The 18,474-nt window shown below is 46.4% G+C and overlaps 1 protein-coding gene across 7 annotated transcripts in view; it reads left to right on the forward strand.

Annotated features, from left to right (window-relative positions):
• Positions 1 to 18,474, forward strand: part of DYSF (dysferlin) — a 224,096-nt gene that overhangs the window by 81,035 nt on the left and 124,587 nt on the right. For 4 of the 7 annotated variants that reach the window (XM_042981699.1, XM_042981703.1, XM_042981698.1 and 1 more), the window contains exons 15-19: positions 4,354 to 4,422; positions 5,038 to 5,081; positions 8,528 to 8,610; positions 17,727 to 17,842; positions 18,355 to 18,468. In XM_042981699.1, coding sequence (XP_042837633.1) covers positions 4,354 to 4,422; positions 5,038 to 5,081; positions 8,528 to 8,610; positions 17,727 to 17,842; positions 18,355 to 18,468 — 426 coding nt within the window. Of the gene's footprint in view, positions 1 to 4,353; positions 4,423 to 5,037; positions 5,082 to 8,527; positions 8,611 to 16,050; positions 16,093 to 17,726; positions 17,843 to 18,354; positions 18,469 to 18,474 lie in introns of all 7 variants that reach the window. The other 3 variants (XM_042981697.1, XM_042981701.1, XM_042981700.1) reach the window with 1 other exon arrangement.

Genomic DNA, 18,474 nt, shown 5'->3' on the forward strand with positions numbered 1-18,474 from the left:
TTTTTTTAATTTTTTTTTAACGTTTATTTTTGAGACAGAGAGAGACAGAGCATGAATGGGGGAGGGGCAGAGAGAGAGGGAGACACAGAATCGGAAGCAGGATCCAGGCTCTGAGCCATTAGCCCAGAGCTGGACGCGGGGCTTGAACTCACGGACCGTGAGATCGTGACCTGAGCTGAAGTCAGATGCTTAACCAACTGAGCCACCCAGGCACCCCATCAACTTCTCTTTTTTAAAAAAATTTTTTAAAATTTACATCCAAATTAGTTAGTATATAGTGAAACAATGATTTCAAGAGTAGATTCCTTAATGGCCCTTACCCATTTAGCCCATCCCCCCTCCCACAACCCCTCCAGTAACTCTCAGTTTGTTCTCCATATTTATGAGTCTCTTCTGTTTTGTCCCCCTCCCTGTTTTTATATTATTTTTGTTTCCCTTTCCTTATGTTCATCTGCTTTGTCTCTTAAAGTCCTCATGTGAGTGAAGTCATATGACATGTCTTTCTCTGACTGACTAATTTCACTTAGCATGATACCCTCCAGTTTCATCCACGTAGTTGCAAATGGCAAGATTTCATTCTTTTTGATTGCTGAGTAATACTTCATTGTGTGTATGTGTGTGTATATATATATATATATACCACATCTTCTTTATCCATTCATCCATTGATGGACATTTGGGCTCTTTCCATACTTTGGCTATTGTTGATAGTGCTGCTGTAAACATGGGGATGCATGTGTCCCTTCAAAACAGCACACCTGTATCCCGTGGATAAATACCTAGTAGTGCAATTGCTGGGTCGTAGGGTAGTTCTATTTTTAGTTTTTTGAGGAACCTCCATACTGTTTTCCAGAGTGGCTGCACCAGCTTGCATTCCCATATATGAATTTTTTTAACTTTTATTTATTTTTGAGAGAGAGAGACAGAGAGAGCGGGAGACACAGAGTCTGAAGCAGGCTCTAGGCTCTGAGCTGTCAGCATAGAGCCTGACTAAGCACACGAACCCATGGACTGCGAGATCATGACCTGAGCCAAAGTTCGACACTTAACCAATTGGGCCACCCAGGTGCCCCACAACAGTATATATTAAATAAGAATCCTTAAACAGAAACACACATAACACAAGGTTATGTATTGATTAGTTGAGAAAACTTGTGACAGAGGCTGATAGGAGCCTAACCCTGTATTTCCCCCAGAACAGTGGCTTAATATTCACAAATTCAATGTTCTCGGTGATTTATAGAATATGTAACTTCCATCAACAACAAGAATCAATTCTATCTACTCAGCTTGGTAAACTATTTTTATAGTCTAGTATTTTCTTAGGCTATTAAACAGCCTTTGAAATAAATTTTTGAAGACTGTATAATATTCCATTAGATGATTATGACATAACATTTAACCTATTTTGGGATAACTTTTTTGTTGTAGTTGCTAGTTTCATCTTTTATGAACATCTCTGTGCCAAATCAGTGTGCAGGAATCTTTCTTCATACTCAGATTGTTTTTTCTATAGAGAAGTTTCTAGAACAGGGCAGAGGGCATGCTTATTTTTCAGTATTTGATACAGATGGCCAAATAGCTCTCCAGAACGGTCATATGAATTACACTCTATCAGGAAGTGAAGGAGGGTAAAACAGAAAAAAGGCTTAGAGACAAAGGAGGAGGAAGAGGAAGAGGGGAAGAAAGAGGGGGAGGAAGCTTGGTGCTGGCTCGGCTGAGTGTGTGGGGAGTGGAGCAGAGTGTGGGAAGGCTGTTGGGGTCTTCCAGGGCCAGAGGCAGTGCCGGCCTGGGTGTGGCGGGGAGACCTGCTATGTTCAGGCTCCCAGACCCACAGCCCAGGGTGGCCAGGTGGAAACACCTGCTGTGCAGGGTGTCTTCAGCAACTTGGGGCCAAAGCTGAAGCAGGCCCTGAGGGCATTCCTCCTGGGAGTGTGGGGAGCACACACATCGCTCCTGTGCCTTCTTGTACCAGGGAGCTGAGGCACGGTATCGGCAGGATCTCTCTGCTGTGTCCGGTTAGAGTCCTTTCTTTTCCTTTTATTTAAAAATTTTGGTCATCAAATATTTGGGTTAGGTAATATATTTATTGTGGAGACCCTATCTATCTATCTATCTATCTATCTATCTATCTATCTATCATCTATCATCCTCTACGTAGCAGCCATCATGAAATCTCTTCCTCTTGCCCCACACCCATCCACCCATCACTCTCTCCCTGGCAGAGGGAAGCATTGCAGTTAGATGCTTTTGCATCATTCTGGTTTCGTTATGCGTGTGCAAACAAATCAGACTACAAATCCTTACGTGCTATTCTCTTAACACAGATGGTTGTATATTATACTCACTGCTCTGCACTTTGCTTTTTAATTTTTCTCCCCCTCCAACTTTTACTAAGATATTGACATACAGCACGGTATAAATTTAAAATGCACAGCATGATGACTTGAGTTACAAACTGCAAAGTGATTATCCTAAGTTTAGTTAACATCCATCTCTCATATAGATACAAAATACAAAAAAAAAAAGACAGAAAAAATGTTTTTTCCTTGTGATGAGAACTCTTAGGAGCTACTGTCATAACAACTTCCAAACATACCATACGGCCATGTTTTCTATAGTCATCATGTAGTGCGTTACATCCTCAGTACTTACCTTTTCTCAGTTAATAATATAACTTGGAAATTGTTTCGTATCACAGAGCAGTCCTCATTCTTCAGAGCTGCATAGCAGCCCGTTGTGTGGAAATTGTTTCGTATCACAGAGCAGTCCTTATTCTTCAGAGCTGCATAGCAGCCCGTTGTGTGGATGGACTGCTGTTTATGTAACCCGCCCTCTGTTGGTGGACACGTGGGTTGTTCCGTACCCTTGATACTTCAAGCTGAGTGCAGTGAATCACTTCATTACATATGTCATTCTGCACGTATGCAAGTATTTCTGTACGATGAATGTCTAGAGGTAGAACTGGTAGGTTAAAGGGTTTTTACACTTGCAATTTGGATGGATAGTGGCCAGTTGCCCTCTAGAGGGTTGAGATATTTTTTTCTTCTGCCAGCACAATATGAGAAAGGAGTCTCCCCATAGCCTTGCCACCAGAGGGCTGTCGGATTTTAGAGTTTTATGAATCTGATGGGTGACAAATGGTGTCTTGGTTTTATTTGTGTTTCTTTTCTTATGAGGGAGGTTGAGTATCTTTCCATGTGTTTAACCCTTTGAACTTTCATTCACCCTCTGCCCGTGAAATTGTCGGTCTCTTTTCTTTCCTTACTCCTTTCTTTGCTGACACAAGGGGCAAATCCTGGCACCCATCCTTGCCTCCAAGCTTTGCCTGGGCTATGCTCACAGGGAGGCGGGGAGGGTGGGGACAGGGGCTGACTTTGGGTGGATCAGGGGTGGAGACAAAGTACTGACCTTCATGGAAGCTGTACTCTCATTTAATGGAAGAATGGAAGCCCCTGATCAGATGTTCATTAAGTGAGATAATGCACATAAATGCTTGGCACAGTGCAGGGCCCACAGTAAACGCTCTGAGAAAGGCTGTAGGACATGCAAACCTACCAGGATCTATGTATCTGAAATAGATTACCTGCTGTCCCTGTGCAGGGACGTGATTCCCCGGAGCTGGCTATGGGGTGTGGCACCTCCCAGGGCATTCTTAGCACATGTAGAGCACACAAGTCACTGGTTTGGATCTGGATTCCACCTCTGCCAGTTTTCTTGATTGTGGAAAGCCCAGTCTTAAGAGCAGGGCTGATCTGAGGCAGACTGTGGCTTATGGGGTTTTTGTGTTCGCTGCATTCTTCTCTCATTCTCAGATGCTAGTGCCTGGCCCTCAAGCCCTGGCCCTCTAGCTCCCCTTTCCCCTTCTCCTCCACTTCCTTCCCCCATCTTCAATCTCTTAGGGCTCATGGTGTTCCAAAGGGGCAGGTGGTCTGGGCTGACTGGTAGAGGTTAGTGTGTTTAGCTGTAGGACCCCTGGGAAAGCCAGTCTAGACTCAGGGCCCCCACACTAAGGTCATGGACATATGGGAGTTGGGGCAGGAGGATTTCCAGTCAAAGGTGGGAGATAAGGGTAGAAGGGCCATGGAATTCAGGCAATCTGTCACCCCACCCCCACCCCATCCGCGCACTCTCTTGCTACCCCACCCCATACTCTCCAGCTCTGGATCTGATTTACCATTGAGCTTTGTCTCTGCAAATTCCTTGTGTCTGAGCCTTTAAGGTCCCTAGGATCTTCTGCCCAGCCTGAAGGGTGGCCAACATGGTAGAGAGCAGCCCTGGCTGGTGAGGTGGCCTCCCAAGGAGATCACAGTTCCCTTGGAGCTCCATCCACCTGTCCTCTTTGTCTTCTAGCTCTGCAGCAAGATCCTGGAGAAGACAGCCAACCCTCAGTGGAACCAGAGCATCACCCTGCCTGCCATGGTAAGCCTTGCCTCCTCAGGCCCATCCCAGCAGACCCTGGGCTCCTGGCCTCCCCAGCATCCTGCTTATATCCTGGACTTCTCCTTCTCCTCCACTTCCTTCTCCTCCTCCTCCTTCTTCTTCTTCTTCTTCTTCTTCTTCTTCTTCTTCTTCTTCTTCTTCGTCTGCTTCTGCTGCTGCTTCTATTTCTTCTATTTCTTCTTCTTCTGCTTCTCCTCCTCCTCCTCCTTCTTCTTATATGTTTATTTATTTATTTTTGAGAGACAGAGAGAGAGTGAAGGCAGGGGAGGGGCAGAAGGAGAGGGAGAGTGAGAATCCCAAGCAGGTTCCATGCCCAGCGCAGAGCCCTACGCGGGGCTTGATCTCACAACTGTGAGATCATGACCTGAGTGGAAATCAAGAGTCAGATGCTAAACTGACTGAGCCACCCAGATGCCCACCCCCTTTTATAAAAAATATTTTATTTTTAAGTAATCTCTATACCCAACATGGGGCTTGAACTCACAACCCCGAGATCAAGAGTTGCATGCTCTACTGACTGAACTAGCCAGGCTCCCCTGGACTTCCCCTTCTTTAAAAGGATCCCACTCCACCATGTCTCTCTTCCCTCCTCAGTTTCCCTCTATGTGTGAAAAAATGAGGATTCGCGTCATAGACTGGTGAGTGCTGAGTCTTGGAGTCTTTGGGGTGACTATTGTCAGGGTTCACTGAGTCCTTCAGTTTTCCTCAGTTGAGAACACATAGTGGGAGAGTCTTTTTCAGGTAAGGGAGTTTCCTCTGCTGGGAGGCCAGAGAAGGAGAGGTCGTGGGCTGTTCTTGGGAAGCTTACTCACAGCCCTACTCCAAGGTACAGAGGGCAGCCAGGTAGAGCAGAGAGATCTCCAGAAGCCTGAGATCCCCTAGGGCAGGGGGTTATCAGGAAGACTTCCTGGAGGAGGTAGGATTTTGATAAGTCCAGGGTGAAGGCATTCCAGTGCAAAGAGGATAATAAGCAAAGGCAAGGAAGCTGGAAAGAGTAGGGTTTCTGGGAGGATGGGCTGTGACCCGGCTCCCCCCCCCCGCCCACCCCATGCCCGCTGTGGGCTGTTAATGTGGAATGAGCACTTACTGTGTGCCAGGTCCTGTGCCCAGCAAGTATTTTACATGCGTGACATCATGTGATCCTCAGCTCGATTCCTGGTTACTTTATAGATGAGGGGGTGATCTATCTAAAGTGACAGCTGGGAAGCAGCTGAGGCTGGGATCGAACCCAAGCCTGCTGTTCCCAAAGCCTGTGTTCTTAACCACTGGGCTCTCTGCTTCCCACTGTGTTAAGGTGATCTCTGTCACACCTGGAGGGCTATTAGGGGTCCACATGCATGAGCTCTGGGACCTTCCAGACATGAGGCTTTCCAAAAAGAGAGTTGTCCTCTTTCTGCCCCCAAAAAGTCTTGGCCGTGCGGTTCCCAGCGTGTTCTCCTTTGGTCTCAGGCCATGGTACCCCCAGCCAGGAGGGTAATGAGAGACCAGGGAAAACCCCCAGGCCACAGAACCATTAAAGTGTGCGCCAGTTCCCTAGGCCTAGAGAAAACAGCTTGTGGGAATTAGAGAGGAAAGCAGCAGCCAGGAGGACCAGGAGGGAGAGGCCTCTAGGGCCCTGACCGCAGGTATGTTCCGTGGGCAAGCGGTCTTGGGGAGAGATGTGCTTCATGTCCCCAGAACCACCTCTGTATCTCTGCTCACAATGTGTGTGCGCACCTGAGTGTGTTGTGGTGACAGGGGCTGATTGGCTGTACGTGTCTGTGTGTGTCTGTGCCTGTGGACTCTTGTGTGCATGTGCGCATGGGTGTGGTTGTGTTGTGTGTGGTGGGTGGGCCTTGCCGGGGTCCGTGTGAGCTGTGTCGAAGGCATCAGCATACTGTACAATCCAAACACATTACGGAATCCGGTGGTTGCATCTCTGGTTTGGGTTGAAGCGGCATTTTTATTGTGAGTCTATTTTCAGACTTGCTGTATTTTCCAAAAGCAACCCCAAGCCCCAAAACCCAGCTCTTGGCCAGAAAGTGTTCTGCTGCTGCAAGTTCCTGTCCAGAAAAGTGCTTTCTTCCCAGAAAACTCAGATAAACTTTTGTTATCACCTGAGCCCTGGAAATATGATATGGTCCACATGGCCTTTTCCTTGTAACTTAATCTTCTGTTCAATCCTTTCATGTTTTCTTTTTTGTTAAAGAACAAAAATTCAAGAAGTTCCTTCTACCCCATAAAAACGGAATCTGTCTCCATTCTCACACAGTTCAGATAAGACCAGAGGTCAGAAATTTCATTCTCCTCTCTAAGTGCTGGTCTTTCCCAGGGGCCAGTCATGAAGGCAGTTGCCAGTTATCTGCTGTTGATGATCTCACTGTAAGATGTGTCAGGAAGTTCTTACTTCCCAGGGCTTATCACCATCCTTCATCAGGAAAAATGATGAAGATCTCTGCTGACAATCCATTCTTGTTGGTTAGTCCCCACCCGGGTGGAAAACTTTAAAATCAAAGCTTAATCACCAATCTGGGAAGTGCAAAGAGGAAGGAAAGGAGCAGTAGAGATCAGGTATCTGATGGGTATAGCATTGAAAAGAGAAATAGAATAATAGCCTTGCCCAAGCGTGTCTTTCACAGTGGGGCTTGGGTGTGTCATTTTCTGAAGCTGCCTATGGCCTAGGTACCCATAGGAGGGAGAGAGAACCTACAGGGCTCCAAGGAACATGGATCCCGGGAAATTTCAGGAAGGAGATAGGTCTTGCCCAGTCCAGCATTTCTCAACTTAGCACTATGGCGTTTTGGGCCAAAAAATTCCTTACTGGACAAGACTGTCCTATGCATTGTAAGGTGTTTGGTGGCAACCATGGCATCTCTCTCTTGCTCCCTGTCCCCATTCAAAACTATCTCCAGACCTTGCTAAATGTCCCTGGGGGTCGAAATCACTGGATTGAGGACTCTTGGTCTAGCCTGACAAGGATTGCAGTGGGTGACTGCAATCAAAGCTCTGCTTCCCATGTCAGGTGTATCTGGCTCAAATCCTAGTTTTGCCATGTTGGCAACCTCAGTTTCCTCATTGAGATCCTCATGAGTACTTGCCTCATGGGACTGAGTGAGGGTTCGAGCTAATTCATATGACGATGTTAGCACAATGTTTGACTTTCAGTAGGTGCTTGATAAATGCCAGCTATTCTCTATGTTATTGTCAAGGGGGCAGGGGTGGGACCCAGAGGGAGGGTCTGCATGGGATGTTGTTGGCTAATGGACTCGTTATAGTCAGTCTGCTCAAACTCCTACCTGTAGTCCCCCATGCTGGTTAGGGAAGGGAGAAGCCTTCCTCCGAGGAAGCAGGACAGGGACAGGCTCCCGTGCATGTACCATGGCAGGAGCACTGGATCAGGAGTCAGGACACCAGGGTTTCAGTTCTGGCTCTGCCCCTCCCTCCCAGGCTGACCTTGGGCAAGGACCTTCCACCTCTGAGCCTCAATTTTCTCATCTTTGCAATGGAGAGGATAATAAACGTACTAGTTCTTCAAGGCTGTTGAGAGGATCCTTTGAGATAAAGGAGGTTGAAAGTGCCTCGTCACATATAAAGTCAGATACAAAAAGTAATCCTGCATGAGCTAATATAAGCTAATTTAATATAAGCTAATATAAACTAATTTAAGACTGTGGCCTTGGAGATAGCTTCTTCTTGGGATGTCCCATTTTCTCCTGGCCTGTATATTTCCTGAGCTTCTAGAACCTTGCTCAACCTGGGTCTGGGGGTCTGGTTCCCAGAGCAGCCTCCTGCTCTCCTGCCCTCCCTCCTGCCTCTGGCCTCTTTCCTTTCAACCTGCAGATGTCTCCCCAGACATCCAGGCTGGCAGCCCAGTGTTGGTTGGCTGATGGGATGCTGGTGGTTGGCCAGATGGACTAGTTCCCTCAGAGGAGTATTGAGCAACACTTCCTTTCCAGTCTCTTCTTCCCTAGGATTACCAGGCCTCAGTAACATACCCAGTATGAAGACTGAGACCCATAAAGATGTATAACCCTCTCCTTCTTGGGTGGGCTGTGGCGTGCAGTCCCCCTCCTGTGTTCAGGCCCTCTCTGCCCTCTTATTCTAGGGACCGCCTCACCCACAATGACATCGTGGCCACCACCTACCTGAGTATGTCGAAAATCTCTGCCCCTGGAGGAGAAATAGAAGGTAAGTTTCCCTCCCTTGTTCTGTCCTCTGGTCCTCCACACTCTCCCCTGATCTACCCCTACCTGTCTTATACCTGTAGTTTTGAGAGTGCAGAAAAGGGAATATTAATTATAAGGCCTTTGCAGCCCATTTGTCATGAAGAAGGGCTGTGGCCAATGAGAAAGATGGTTTTACAGACACTTAGGATTCTCTACACCTCGGTGGGTGGGATACACCACTGAATGGTATAGAGAGGATAATTCCCTCCTGCTGATAACATGGGTGGCTGTGGCCATTCTGTGCATCAGGTTCTGTGTTGGCCAACTGTGTTCTAGGAGTTTCTATTTCGAAATAGCTTTCATTGGTCAGTGAAAAAGTAGGCCATGATCATTTTGTAAAATTTAAAAAATAATTAATGAAGAAGAATATAAAATTTGCCCATAAAATTACCCATATGCTTACCCCCCAGATAAGAGCTAATTATTAATATTCTGGGAGTTTTTTTTGTGTGTGTATGCATATGTACATGAATGTGTCTGTATGTATACCCAGGTGTGTGTGCATTAAAAACTGTTTTGAAACAACTATTTTGAAAACTGCTTTTTGTCACTTGGCAATATAACATAGATGTTTATTCATGTTATTAAATATTATACAATAGCATTTTAAATGAATACCCATTTTCCACTGTGTGAATGTATCTTAATTCACATTAACTAGTTAATGATGAATATTCAGGTTTTCTAATTTTTCTACATTATAAAAAACTAATTTTATATTGAATATTTTTGTAGATGAATCTTTTATACAATTCATGATTTTTTTTGGATGAATACCTAGAAGTGGAATTGCTGTATCAAAGGATTTGTAAATTTTTTGAAAAGCTTATTTATTTATTATTTGAGAGAGAGAGTGTGTGTGTGTGAGCAGGGGAGGGATAGAGAGAGAGGGAGGGAGACAGAGAGAGAGAGAAAGAGAGAAAGAGAGAGAGAAAGAGAGAGAGAGAGAGAGAGAGAGAGAGAGAGAGAGAGAGAGAGAGAGAGAGAATCCCAAGCAGGCTCCATGCTGTCAGCACAGAGCCCGACACGGGGCTCAATCACACGAACTGTGAGATCATGACCTGAGCCAAAATCAAGAGTTGGACCCTTAACCAGCTGAGCCACCCAGGTGTCCCAGGATTTGTACATTTTAAAGCTATTTGTATATATCAAAATTGCCCTTCAAAAGACTGAACTAATGTACCCTCTAATCACTCACATAAGCTTATTTTGCTCTACTTTCGCCAACACAGGATAAAATAATGTTAAAAAAGAACTTTGTTAATTGATGGCTGAATTTCATTGTTGTCTTAATCTTCATTTCATCAATAGATGGTTAAGTTGATGAATGCAAGTTTAGAAATATTTTAATAGTTGTTTTATATTTACATATTACTTATGTATTTATTATGTATTTTATTCTATTATAAATTGCCTATTCATTGTCTTGGTTCATATTTCTGATAGTATGTTTGTTTTTTTCTCACTGTTTTGTAAGAGTTCTGTATATATATGGATGTTAACTTTTCCCCTGTTGTATATGTGGTAAATAATTCTTGTCTGTTTTATTTTACCATGTAATAGAATTTGATGTGTAGATATTTAAAATTCTTATGTAGCTAAATCTGTTAACCTTTTCCTTAGCAAATAAGGCAAGGATCTAACATTACTTATTTCACAGTTGTTCTTTGGTAATACCAACACTGTATATTAAATAATTTTTTCTCTATATTTTGAAATGCCACCTTTATCCACTACCAAATTCTTAAATGTGTTCTTGGGCCTGTTTCTTGATTTTCTATATCTTTAATTGGTATGTCTGCTTGTTATTTCTTAGGTTTTGGTATCTGGGTTATGCTGGCTCTATAAAATTAATTGGAAAGATTTAAAGTCTTTTCTAACATCTGGAGAAGTTTATATAACATAAGAATATAGTCTTTTGAGGGTTTGAAAGAATTCACCCATAAAACCAGATGGGCTAGGTGCCCTTTTTGAGTGGGTATAGTACTAGCTCTTTAAAAACTTTTCAGTTTCTCCTGTGACCATTGTTATTTTTAGCTTGTTACTTTTACTATAGTCAATTTTGATAATTTTTTTCCATAGAAAAGTGTTCACTATGTCGAACTCTTCTAATTTATTTACATAGTGTTGTATAGAGCAATCTTTTATAATTTAAACAATTCTCTCTACCTATGGTGTTTTCCCTTTTATTATTTCTAATGTTATGTGTTTGAGTTTTCTTTCTTTTTTTCTTGGTTAGCTTTGTTACAAGTCCCCTACCCCCGAACTTTGTTTCAAAGAATCAACTTTTGGATTTATTTATCAATTCTAATGTTTTTTCTTAATTTTCTAATTTTTTCTTTTTAAATTTTGTCTTCTCTCATCTTTTTACTCTTTAACTCTCTTCAGCTTATTTTGTTGTTTCCTTTTAAAACTTTCTAATTAACTTCTTGTGCTTATTTTCAAAATCTCTTATCTACATAATGATATGGTTTTTGTCCCATATGTCATGCTTAGGAAGGCCTTCAGCAAACCCCAAGGTTATATTTAACTCTATTTCTAATTTTTTTTTACATTTAAATATTTAGTCTATTTTGCATTTATTCAGGTGCACTTTCTGAGAGCAGCCTGATTTGATTTTTCTAACTAGATGCTGCTTGTAGGAACACATCTTTTTTTCTTACAGTTAAGTTACTTTGATCTAGCCAAGTGCAGGACTCTTTTCAGTGAATTTTATCTGAGTCGTGGTGAATTCTTAAATCTGAGTTGAAGAGGAATTTATTCTAACATTGGAACAGGAGCAGCTGAAAGCAGGGTGGGGTAGGGAATAAGAGCAGGAACTCTGGAACCAGGCAGCTTGGGTCCCAATTCTGCTTCTTTGTAGCTGAGTGAGTCCCTCCTCTCCTCTTGCCAGGCCGGGCCTCATAAGGCTGTTGTAAAGATCCAGTGAGATTATAAATGTAACATTCTTAGAGTGTCTGGTACGCATGAAAACCTAAAGTAAAGTAACTTTGCTGTGTAGTATCATTATTATTGGCTTTCTGCATCACTAATCTGATCTTTCTCCCCTGTACCAGCTCTCCTTACTGCTTTCCATGTAGTTTAAAATTGGCCATCGCATTTTGAGTTTTCTTGTCCTGCCTCCGTTCCCCTCTGTCATTCCTTTAAAATTTTTCATTTTCTTTTTGGTCGGTTCTCTCCCAAAAGTTTTGTTTTGCTTCACAACACCTATGTCTTCTTGCACTCTGTTGAGAATTCCAAATCATTTCTGGAGACCTTCAGGTGAATGCTGTCTGGAAACTTACAGATGCTGCTTCTCTACCTTGGTCAGCACTCTGTGATTCTTCCTTTCTCCTTTATTCACTCTCTGGCAAGACCTGGTCAGTGCTGGTGCCTTTCTACAGACAGGGTGCATTGTTCTCTGTCCATTCACCTTGACAAATCTTTACCTGGAGCACAGGTTAATGTGTCCAGTTTCTGGAAGATTCCATCTGGTACTCTTAAAGTTGAGCAATCCCTTTCTTCTACATTCTCTGAAACATTAAAAAAAATCACCTTTTAATTATAGAAAATTCAAACACACATGAAACTAAAGAATTGTGCAGTGAAATTCCAGGTGTCCTCAGGTAGCTTTAATATCCAATTGCTCTCTGCCATTCTGATTTCATCATTGGTACTTTTAATCGGTGGAACACATAAAAACTGCCATCCATAAGACACTGCTGTGAGGGCCCTTCCCGCTCCAGCCCCCTACCCCCACTGACTGTGGAAACAATCATCCCACTTCTCTGATGCTGTTCAGATAATTTTTGAGAATGGCTATTTTGGATGTGCAGGTAGAAAGATTTGAGGGTCAGTGCATCATGAGGGTGGGGTGGAAGGGAGGGCATTCTGGACCCCTTGCAGATCGAAACTCCTGGTATGGAAGGAATCTTCTCCAGTTTTCTGATTGGTGCTGTCTCTGGCTTTAGAATCCAGGGGCAGACCCTCGTAGAAGCACAAAATGACCTTCTGACTGTTTCCTGATGGCTACTATTTCATGAGGCTACACCTGTGCCTGCTATTAGCTGCCCGAGGGAGAGTTTAGATCCCTCTCCGCCCAATCAGTCTTCATTTCTGTTGGTGATGTTGGCCTTGATCTTTTTCAGGGTCACTATGAAGGTTTTAAAGGGAATGTGAGAAAGAGGTTTACTTGGCCACTAGATGGCGCTCAGGTCATGGGCAACCCTGCATGGGTCAGGGAGGCATTCCAAGGTGGGTTCAATCCTCTCCCGCAGATTGTTTTGGGAGTAAATGAGACTCTTCTTGCAACTAGCTAACCAGTTTTAAATGCGTTATTAAATAGCTTGATCTCTGAAACAATACAAGAGTTTAACTTACTGCTCAAAATAGAGCTGTTCTTCACAACTGCTCCAATGTCCCTTCTGGCAGAGGTGCGTCACTGAGACCCTGAAAGTTCGTATTTGCCTTGCTCCCCGCCCAGCTTCTCCCATTTGTCCTGAGGCCATCTCAGAACGTGTCACTCCAGTTTTCCTTTCAGTTGCTTGTGTTCTTTCTTCCCTTTAGGGGGTTCTATCACATCTGGGCGGTGCTCCACGCTGTTTTCTCACTGCTCTCAATACCCCCACGAAACCAAACTGTAAAAACGCGTTGTTTCTCCATATTCCTCTGCCCTCGTGGTTCACCAGATTATCTGGCACAACCAGGAGTTTTTGTTTTCATGTTTTTGTTTTTATTTCCAGTGAGGACAGGACCTAACACTAGCCTCTTAAGCACTGCTGCCCACAAGTTTGCCTGGGCACACTTAAGTATTCCTTGGACCCTGTGCTCCAAAGCATTTAGTAAAAATTTTGTTTTCTAAAAAGGAGTGATTTCCTTAGAAGCTGCAGTTCTTCTTCTTCTTCTTTTTTTTTTAAGAAGCTGCAGCTCTTTCGAAAGGTAACGGGCACATGAGGCCCGTGAAACTGACACAGACTCTTTTATAATTTTAAACGTACGAAAATCATCCTACATCGATGGCACTTGGGTCCTACAGTTTTTTCCACAGCTAAGAAATCCATAGAGTTTTTTGTTTTTGTTTTTGTTTTTTTCCTTTGGTCTCTGGAGCACAGATGATGATTTCCCAGCAGTTCTCGGCTTCTCCTCCTGTCTGGCACAGGCTGGTGTCAGGCAGCCAAACCGTGGGCGTGGGAGATTGCTGAGAGAAGGAGCTGGCGGGGCTGGTGGCAGGTAATGGCCTCGGCTTCTCCAGAAGAAGACGTGGGTGTCCCAGGGCACAGCTGTGCTGTGTGGCTCACCAGGCCGGGAGGGCCTGTCCTTGGTCCTCCCCCAGGTGAGGGAGTTGGGCTGCGTGGCTCAGGCCGCCAAACTGGGAGTGTTTGGGGCTTCTACAGCCACGGTTCCCTGGGCTCAGGGAAAACACGGCAAAACCCTTGGATTTTGGCAGAAGGGTGATGAGGACTAAATAGAAGCCTTGTCTTAGGTAGCTTCGCTGGTCACTCTGCCCTTGACTTTATGAGTTGCCTGCAGACGCAGAGGAGAGAACCTGGGATAGGTCTCCTTGGCACCTGGAGACCTAGGATTCTGTCCCCAAATTAAGAATTGTTAGTCTAAATTGTCAGCAGGGCCATGTCTTACTAGGTGCCCAACACTGTGCCTGATGAGGTTTGTTGAATGAACGAACGAACGAAGAGATGAAGGAATTAATGAAAGGTGCCATTGGGAAATAGGCTTCTCGGCAGCCACCGCTTGGTCCTCCTGGACACCAGAGGCATGTGTTGGTCAGATGGCTGGTGGGGATAGGGGGACCTCGGTGTCTAGGTGGGGCACCGGTTTACAGCCAGGATTCAGAGTCAGTCTGTGGATGTGAAGTGGAGTTTGCCCCTGCAAGAAGCACATGGCAGTCAGAACCATGACCTCGGCCCTCATTAGCCTGAGATAACTGGCCGGGTCTGTTTGTAATCATTTGAAAAGAGCTTAAAATGGAATCTGTTTCCTTCCGGTGGGTCCTGGCCGCGGCTCTCCTCGGGGCTGCAGCTGTACCCATGTGGGTCCTCTCCCTGTTGCTAAAAGCTCCCCTAAGACCAGAGGCCTGGCTCCTCCATGGAGGAAGACCTCTTCCTGTGGATATGGAAATGGCTGTGAATGATGGTTTCTGCAGCCCTCACTTCTGCCAGCCGGCATTCCTAGCTGAGGCCCGGCTGTAGAGAGCTGCGGGGCTGGGTCCCAGGGGCTCACTCTCCTGCTGCCTTCTGCACCAGTGGCTCAGCCTTGTCCTCGTATCTGGACTTCCATGCTCCCCTTCTCTCTTGTCTTTGCTCTTTCTCTGCTTCTATTCAGTCTTGCTTCATGATATTTTGCTCAACTCTTGGCTCTTAACTATAGCCACGAAGCTGTGGGAAAATAGGCATAGATATATATTTTAGGAGGAGACAAGTAGGCAAAGATGACCAACAAATGAAAATAATCAAAGATTTTACCACCATATCACAGGCTTGGTCATGCCCCCAGACCTGGTTATGCTTAGCTAGTTGGAGGAGGAAACAGGGAGGGTCAGAGGGCAGGAAGAGGCTAAAATCAGAGAGGACCATGGAAGGAGACTGAAGGGCGCCCACTCCCTTGGGGGTGTCTTATATCTACCTCAGAAGTGAGGGACAGATTCTAAGAGCCCAGAAGGGTGCTAGAACATCTCCTTCCTTGCTTCTCTCATTTCTGGAGACCCCTTACCAGAATACAGGGGCATGTCCCAGGGTGTAGAACCTTCAGCTGATGGGCAGGGCCTGGCACTGTGCTTCACTTGGAGTGGTGGGTGCCGGAAGCAAGATGCCAGTGCCTGCAGTTGTGAAAATGCAACATGGTGCTCTTGCTGGCAATACTGAAAATGGCCACTAGATGGAGATGTCGTACCTTGAAATGCCATTGCTCAGGGACCTTGCTCCCAATTGTTAACCTGCTTGTTAGGTGGAGTGCTGGGTATGCCTCACTGCCTTTCATGTTCCCCCCACCTTTCTTTGTGTCTGTGCTTTCTTTCTCTCACTTATTTGGCTATAATACAGGGGGAAAAAAAGCACAATTTCTTTTCTGTGTTGTTACTTGAACGTATTGAGTCAAGTTTCAGGTCCCATTTTCAACTGGCAAACAGAACACTCAGACATAGGTAGGCAGACACCGGTGGGGAGGGACCTGGAGGCTCATCTTGCTGCTGGGGGCTGTGTCTGGCTGGGGGTGGTGGTGCAGTAATGACTTAATTTGTGATAAATTCACAGGTGGGAGGGGGTTGGGGCCTTGGGCCACATCTATTTCCCACACAGGAGCCATCTTTCCATCTGTCTGTCTGCCAGCTCTCCATCCACATGCCTGTTCATGTAACCAATCCTCCCAGTCATGTCCATCTTAACCCCTTTTCCATTTCTTTACGCTTCAGAGGAGCCTGCAGGTGTGGTCAAGCCTTCTCCAGCCATGGACCGTATGTGCTTTCCTGGGGATGGCAAGGGGGTGGGCTGCGGGTTTTTAGCTGGAGGCCAGAGGGTGCTGGTTGCTGGGGATTATTTGATTTGCTTGAGATGGGACTGAGGTACACCACCACGGTCCCTGAGCTTACCTTTGGCTGTTACTTCTGTACCGCGGTTGAATATGAAAATCGCTTGGAATGCTTTAAAGACAATTCCCCATGCAACCCCTTCCTGAATCTGCTAGGCTCCAGCTCAGGCTCAAATGAGTCCACTCTTGCAGGCAGGGAGGGGGTGGGGCAGGGCCCTGGGCAAGGCATCTTGGGGACCAGGAGGAGGCCAGGGTAAGTGGAAAACTCTTGAAGTTGGAGTTTACAGGGTAAATCATAATGGAGATGATTAGTACAAATAATTAGTAAAGCTCATGTTAGTTTCCTTAGCCTGGGCCTCCACCTCTGTCCCAAATGCCAGAGCCCTGTCTGTGCTGGGGACTGGAGGGAGAATGGTGACAGGCGCACGGCAGCTGGCTCTGTGGGGAGGCATGCTCCTGCGCTCAAGCTCTATCCCTGCCCCCCCCACTTTACCCCAGGGTCTTGGCACTCAGTGGGACTTGGGCTTCACAGCTCCTGTCCTTAGGTCTGGCTCAAGCATTTTCTTGCTGAGGCCATTTATTTTGTACCTTCCTTGCCCCATCCTTGCTCATAAGGATTGGGTCATCCCAGATGACTCCTGCTCGCAGGCCCACTTCCCATTGTTGGCATTCTGGAAACAGCCTCTCCCCCCTTGTTTTGGAAGAGACACCTTGGCTTTTCCGGGTTCTCAGAATATTGTCCAGTGACGTCCTGTCCTGGGAAACTTGACCGTTGACTGGAAAATCATGCCATAACAACAGAGAGCCTCTGAGGAGACAGTGATGTAGAGAAAAGGTTTCCCTCATCACTGGTGGGATTCTCCTTTGCACTGTCCTCCAACCTGTTCCACTGAAAGGTGGTTCTTTGTACAATGTGGGGAGGAAGACAGAATGCTGGAGTGAGTCAGAGCTGTTGGGTGATCTGTCTCGACTTCGTAATGACGTGTTGGGTATGGGGGACACATGCCAGAGGAGTGCCCTGTGGATTGGGACATCTAGCCAGGTTCCCCCCCACCTCCGGCTTCCTGGGTGATGGCTTCTCTGGTCACTAGACTCTTGGGCCTCCTTTATGTGTCCCCACACTCCTGTGAAAGAGGGAGTGGGGATGCAGGCTGGGGTGTGGCCTGAGAGGGGCAGGACAGCGGAGGGCCCTGGGCCCCAGCTTTGCGTGCTGGCTTTGGGGTTAGACCAAAGTGCATGGGATTTGAGGTTAGACCATTCTGGGCTGTGCCACTTTGTAGTGATGTGTTCCTTTGCATCTCTGAGCCTCAGTTTCCTCATCTGTAAAATGAGATAATAAAAGTAATAACCATCTCCACATCTCAGCATAGTGGTGAGAATTAAAGGGCCTATGGGAGACAATGGTCAGTGTCATGATTCTTTATACACTTACGGGGGTTGCATCCTCTGCATGTTCAGGGAACTCAGGGCCAGGGATGGGCTCAGGCCTGAGGTTGACTGGGCTGAGGACTAGAAAGCCACACCGGGCTGGCTCTTCTGATCCTCACCTATGTCTCCCAGTGGACGACCATCTGGGCTTCCTCCCCACCTTTGGGCCCTGCTATGTCAACCTCTATGGCAGCCCCAGGGAGTTCACTGGCTTCCCGGACCCCTACGCAGAACTGAACATGAGCAAGGTGAGCCAGCACCCCCACAAACCCACATCCCCAGGCCTGCATGCGGGGCTCTCCCAGCCTGGGCTGCGTCTGCTCCAGTCTGGACTCCAAGAGCCCGATGGGAGCCCAGGGCCAGAGAGCGTCCCCTCAGAGAACCCTCTTTCCACCTGGCCCCCTCCTGGCTTCTACTTCCTTCTTACTCCCCTCCCTTTTGCTTTCCCTTCAGGGCCAACCTAACAGCCCCCCCTCCCCTGCCACCTTTTTCCTGGTCCCCCTGAGGGACCCAGGCCTTATCTGTCTCAGGTTTCATCCTTCCCTGGCTGGGTTGGAGTCTGGTACTGACCATCTGGGTGGCTTGTCATGTCCCCTGAACTCTCTGGGCCACCGTTTCCTTATCTGCAGAGTGATGGGGGTAGCCCAGGGCCTTCCTGGTTGTCTGGGAGATGAGCCTGGGACAGATCAGGCCCCTTTCCTTCCTCTCCTCCCCTCCACCGCCCCCTTCTCTGCTTCTGGTGACCAACCTGCCCTCTTAGGGGGAAGGTGTGGCCTACCGAGGTCGGGTTCTGCTCTCCCTGGAGACCAAGCTGGTGGAGCACAGCGAGCAGAAGGTGGAGGACCTCCCTGCGGATGACATCCTTCGGGTGGAGGTGAGG

Source organism: Panthera tigris, chromosome A3 (genome assembly GCF_018350195.1).
Source record: "Panthera tigris isolate Pti1 chromosome A3, P.tigris_Pti1_mat1.1, whole genome shotgun sequence".
In the NCBI taxonomy this organism is placed as follows: domain Eukaryota; kingdom Metazoa; phylum Chordata; class Mammalia; order Carnivora; family Felidae; genus Panthera; species Panthera tigris.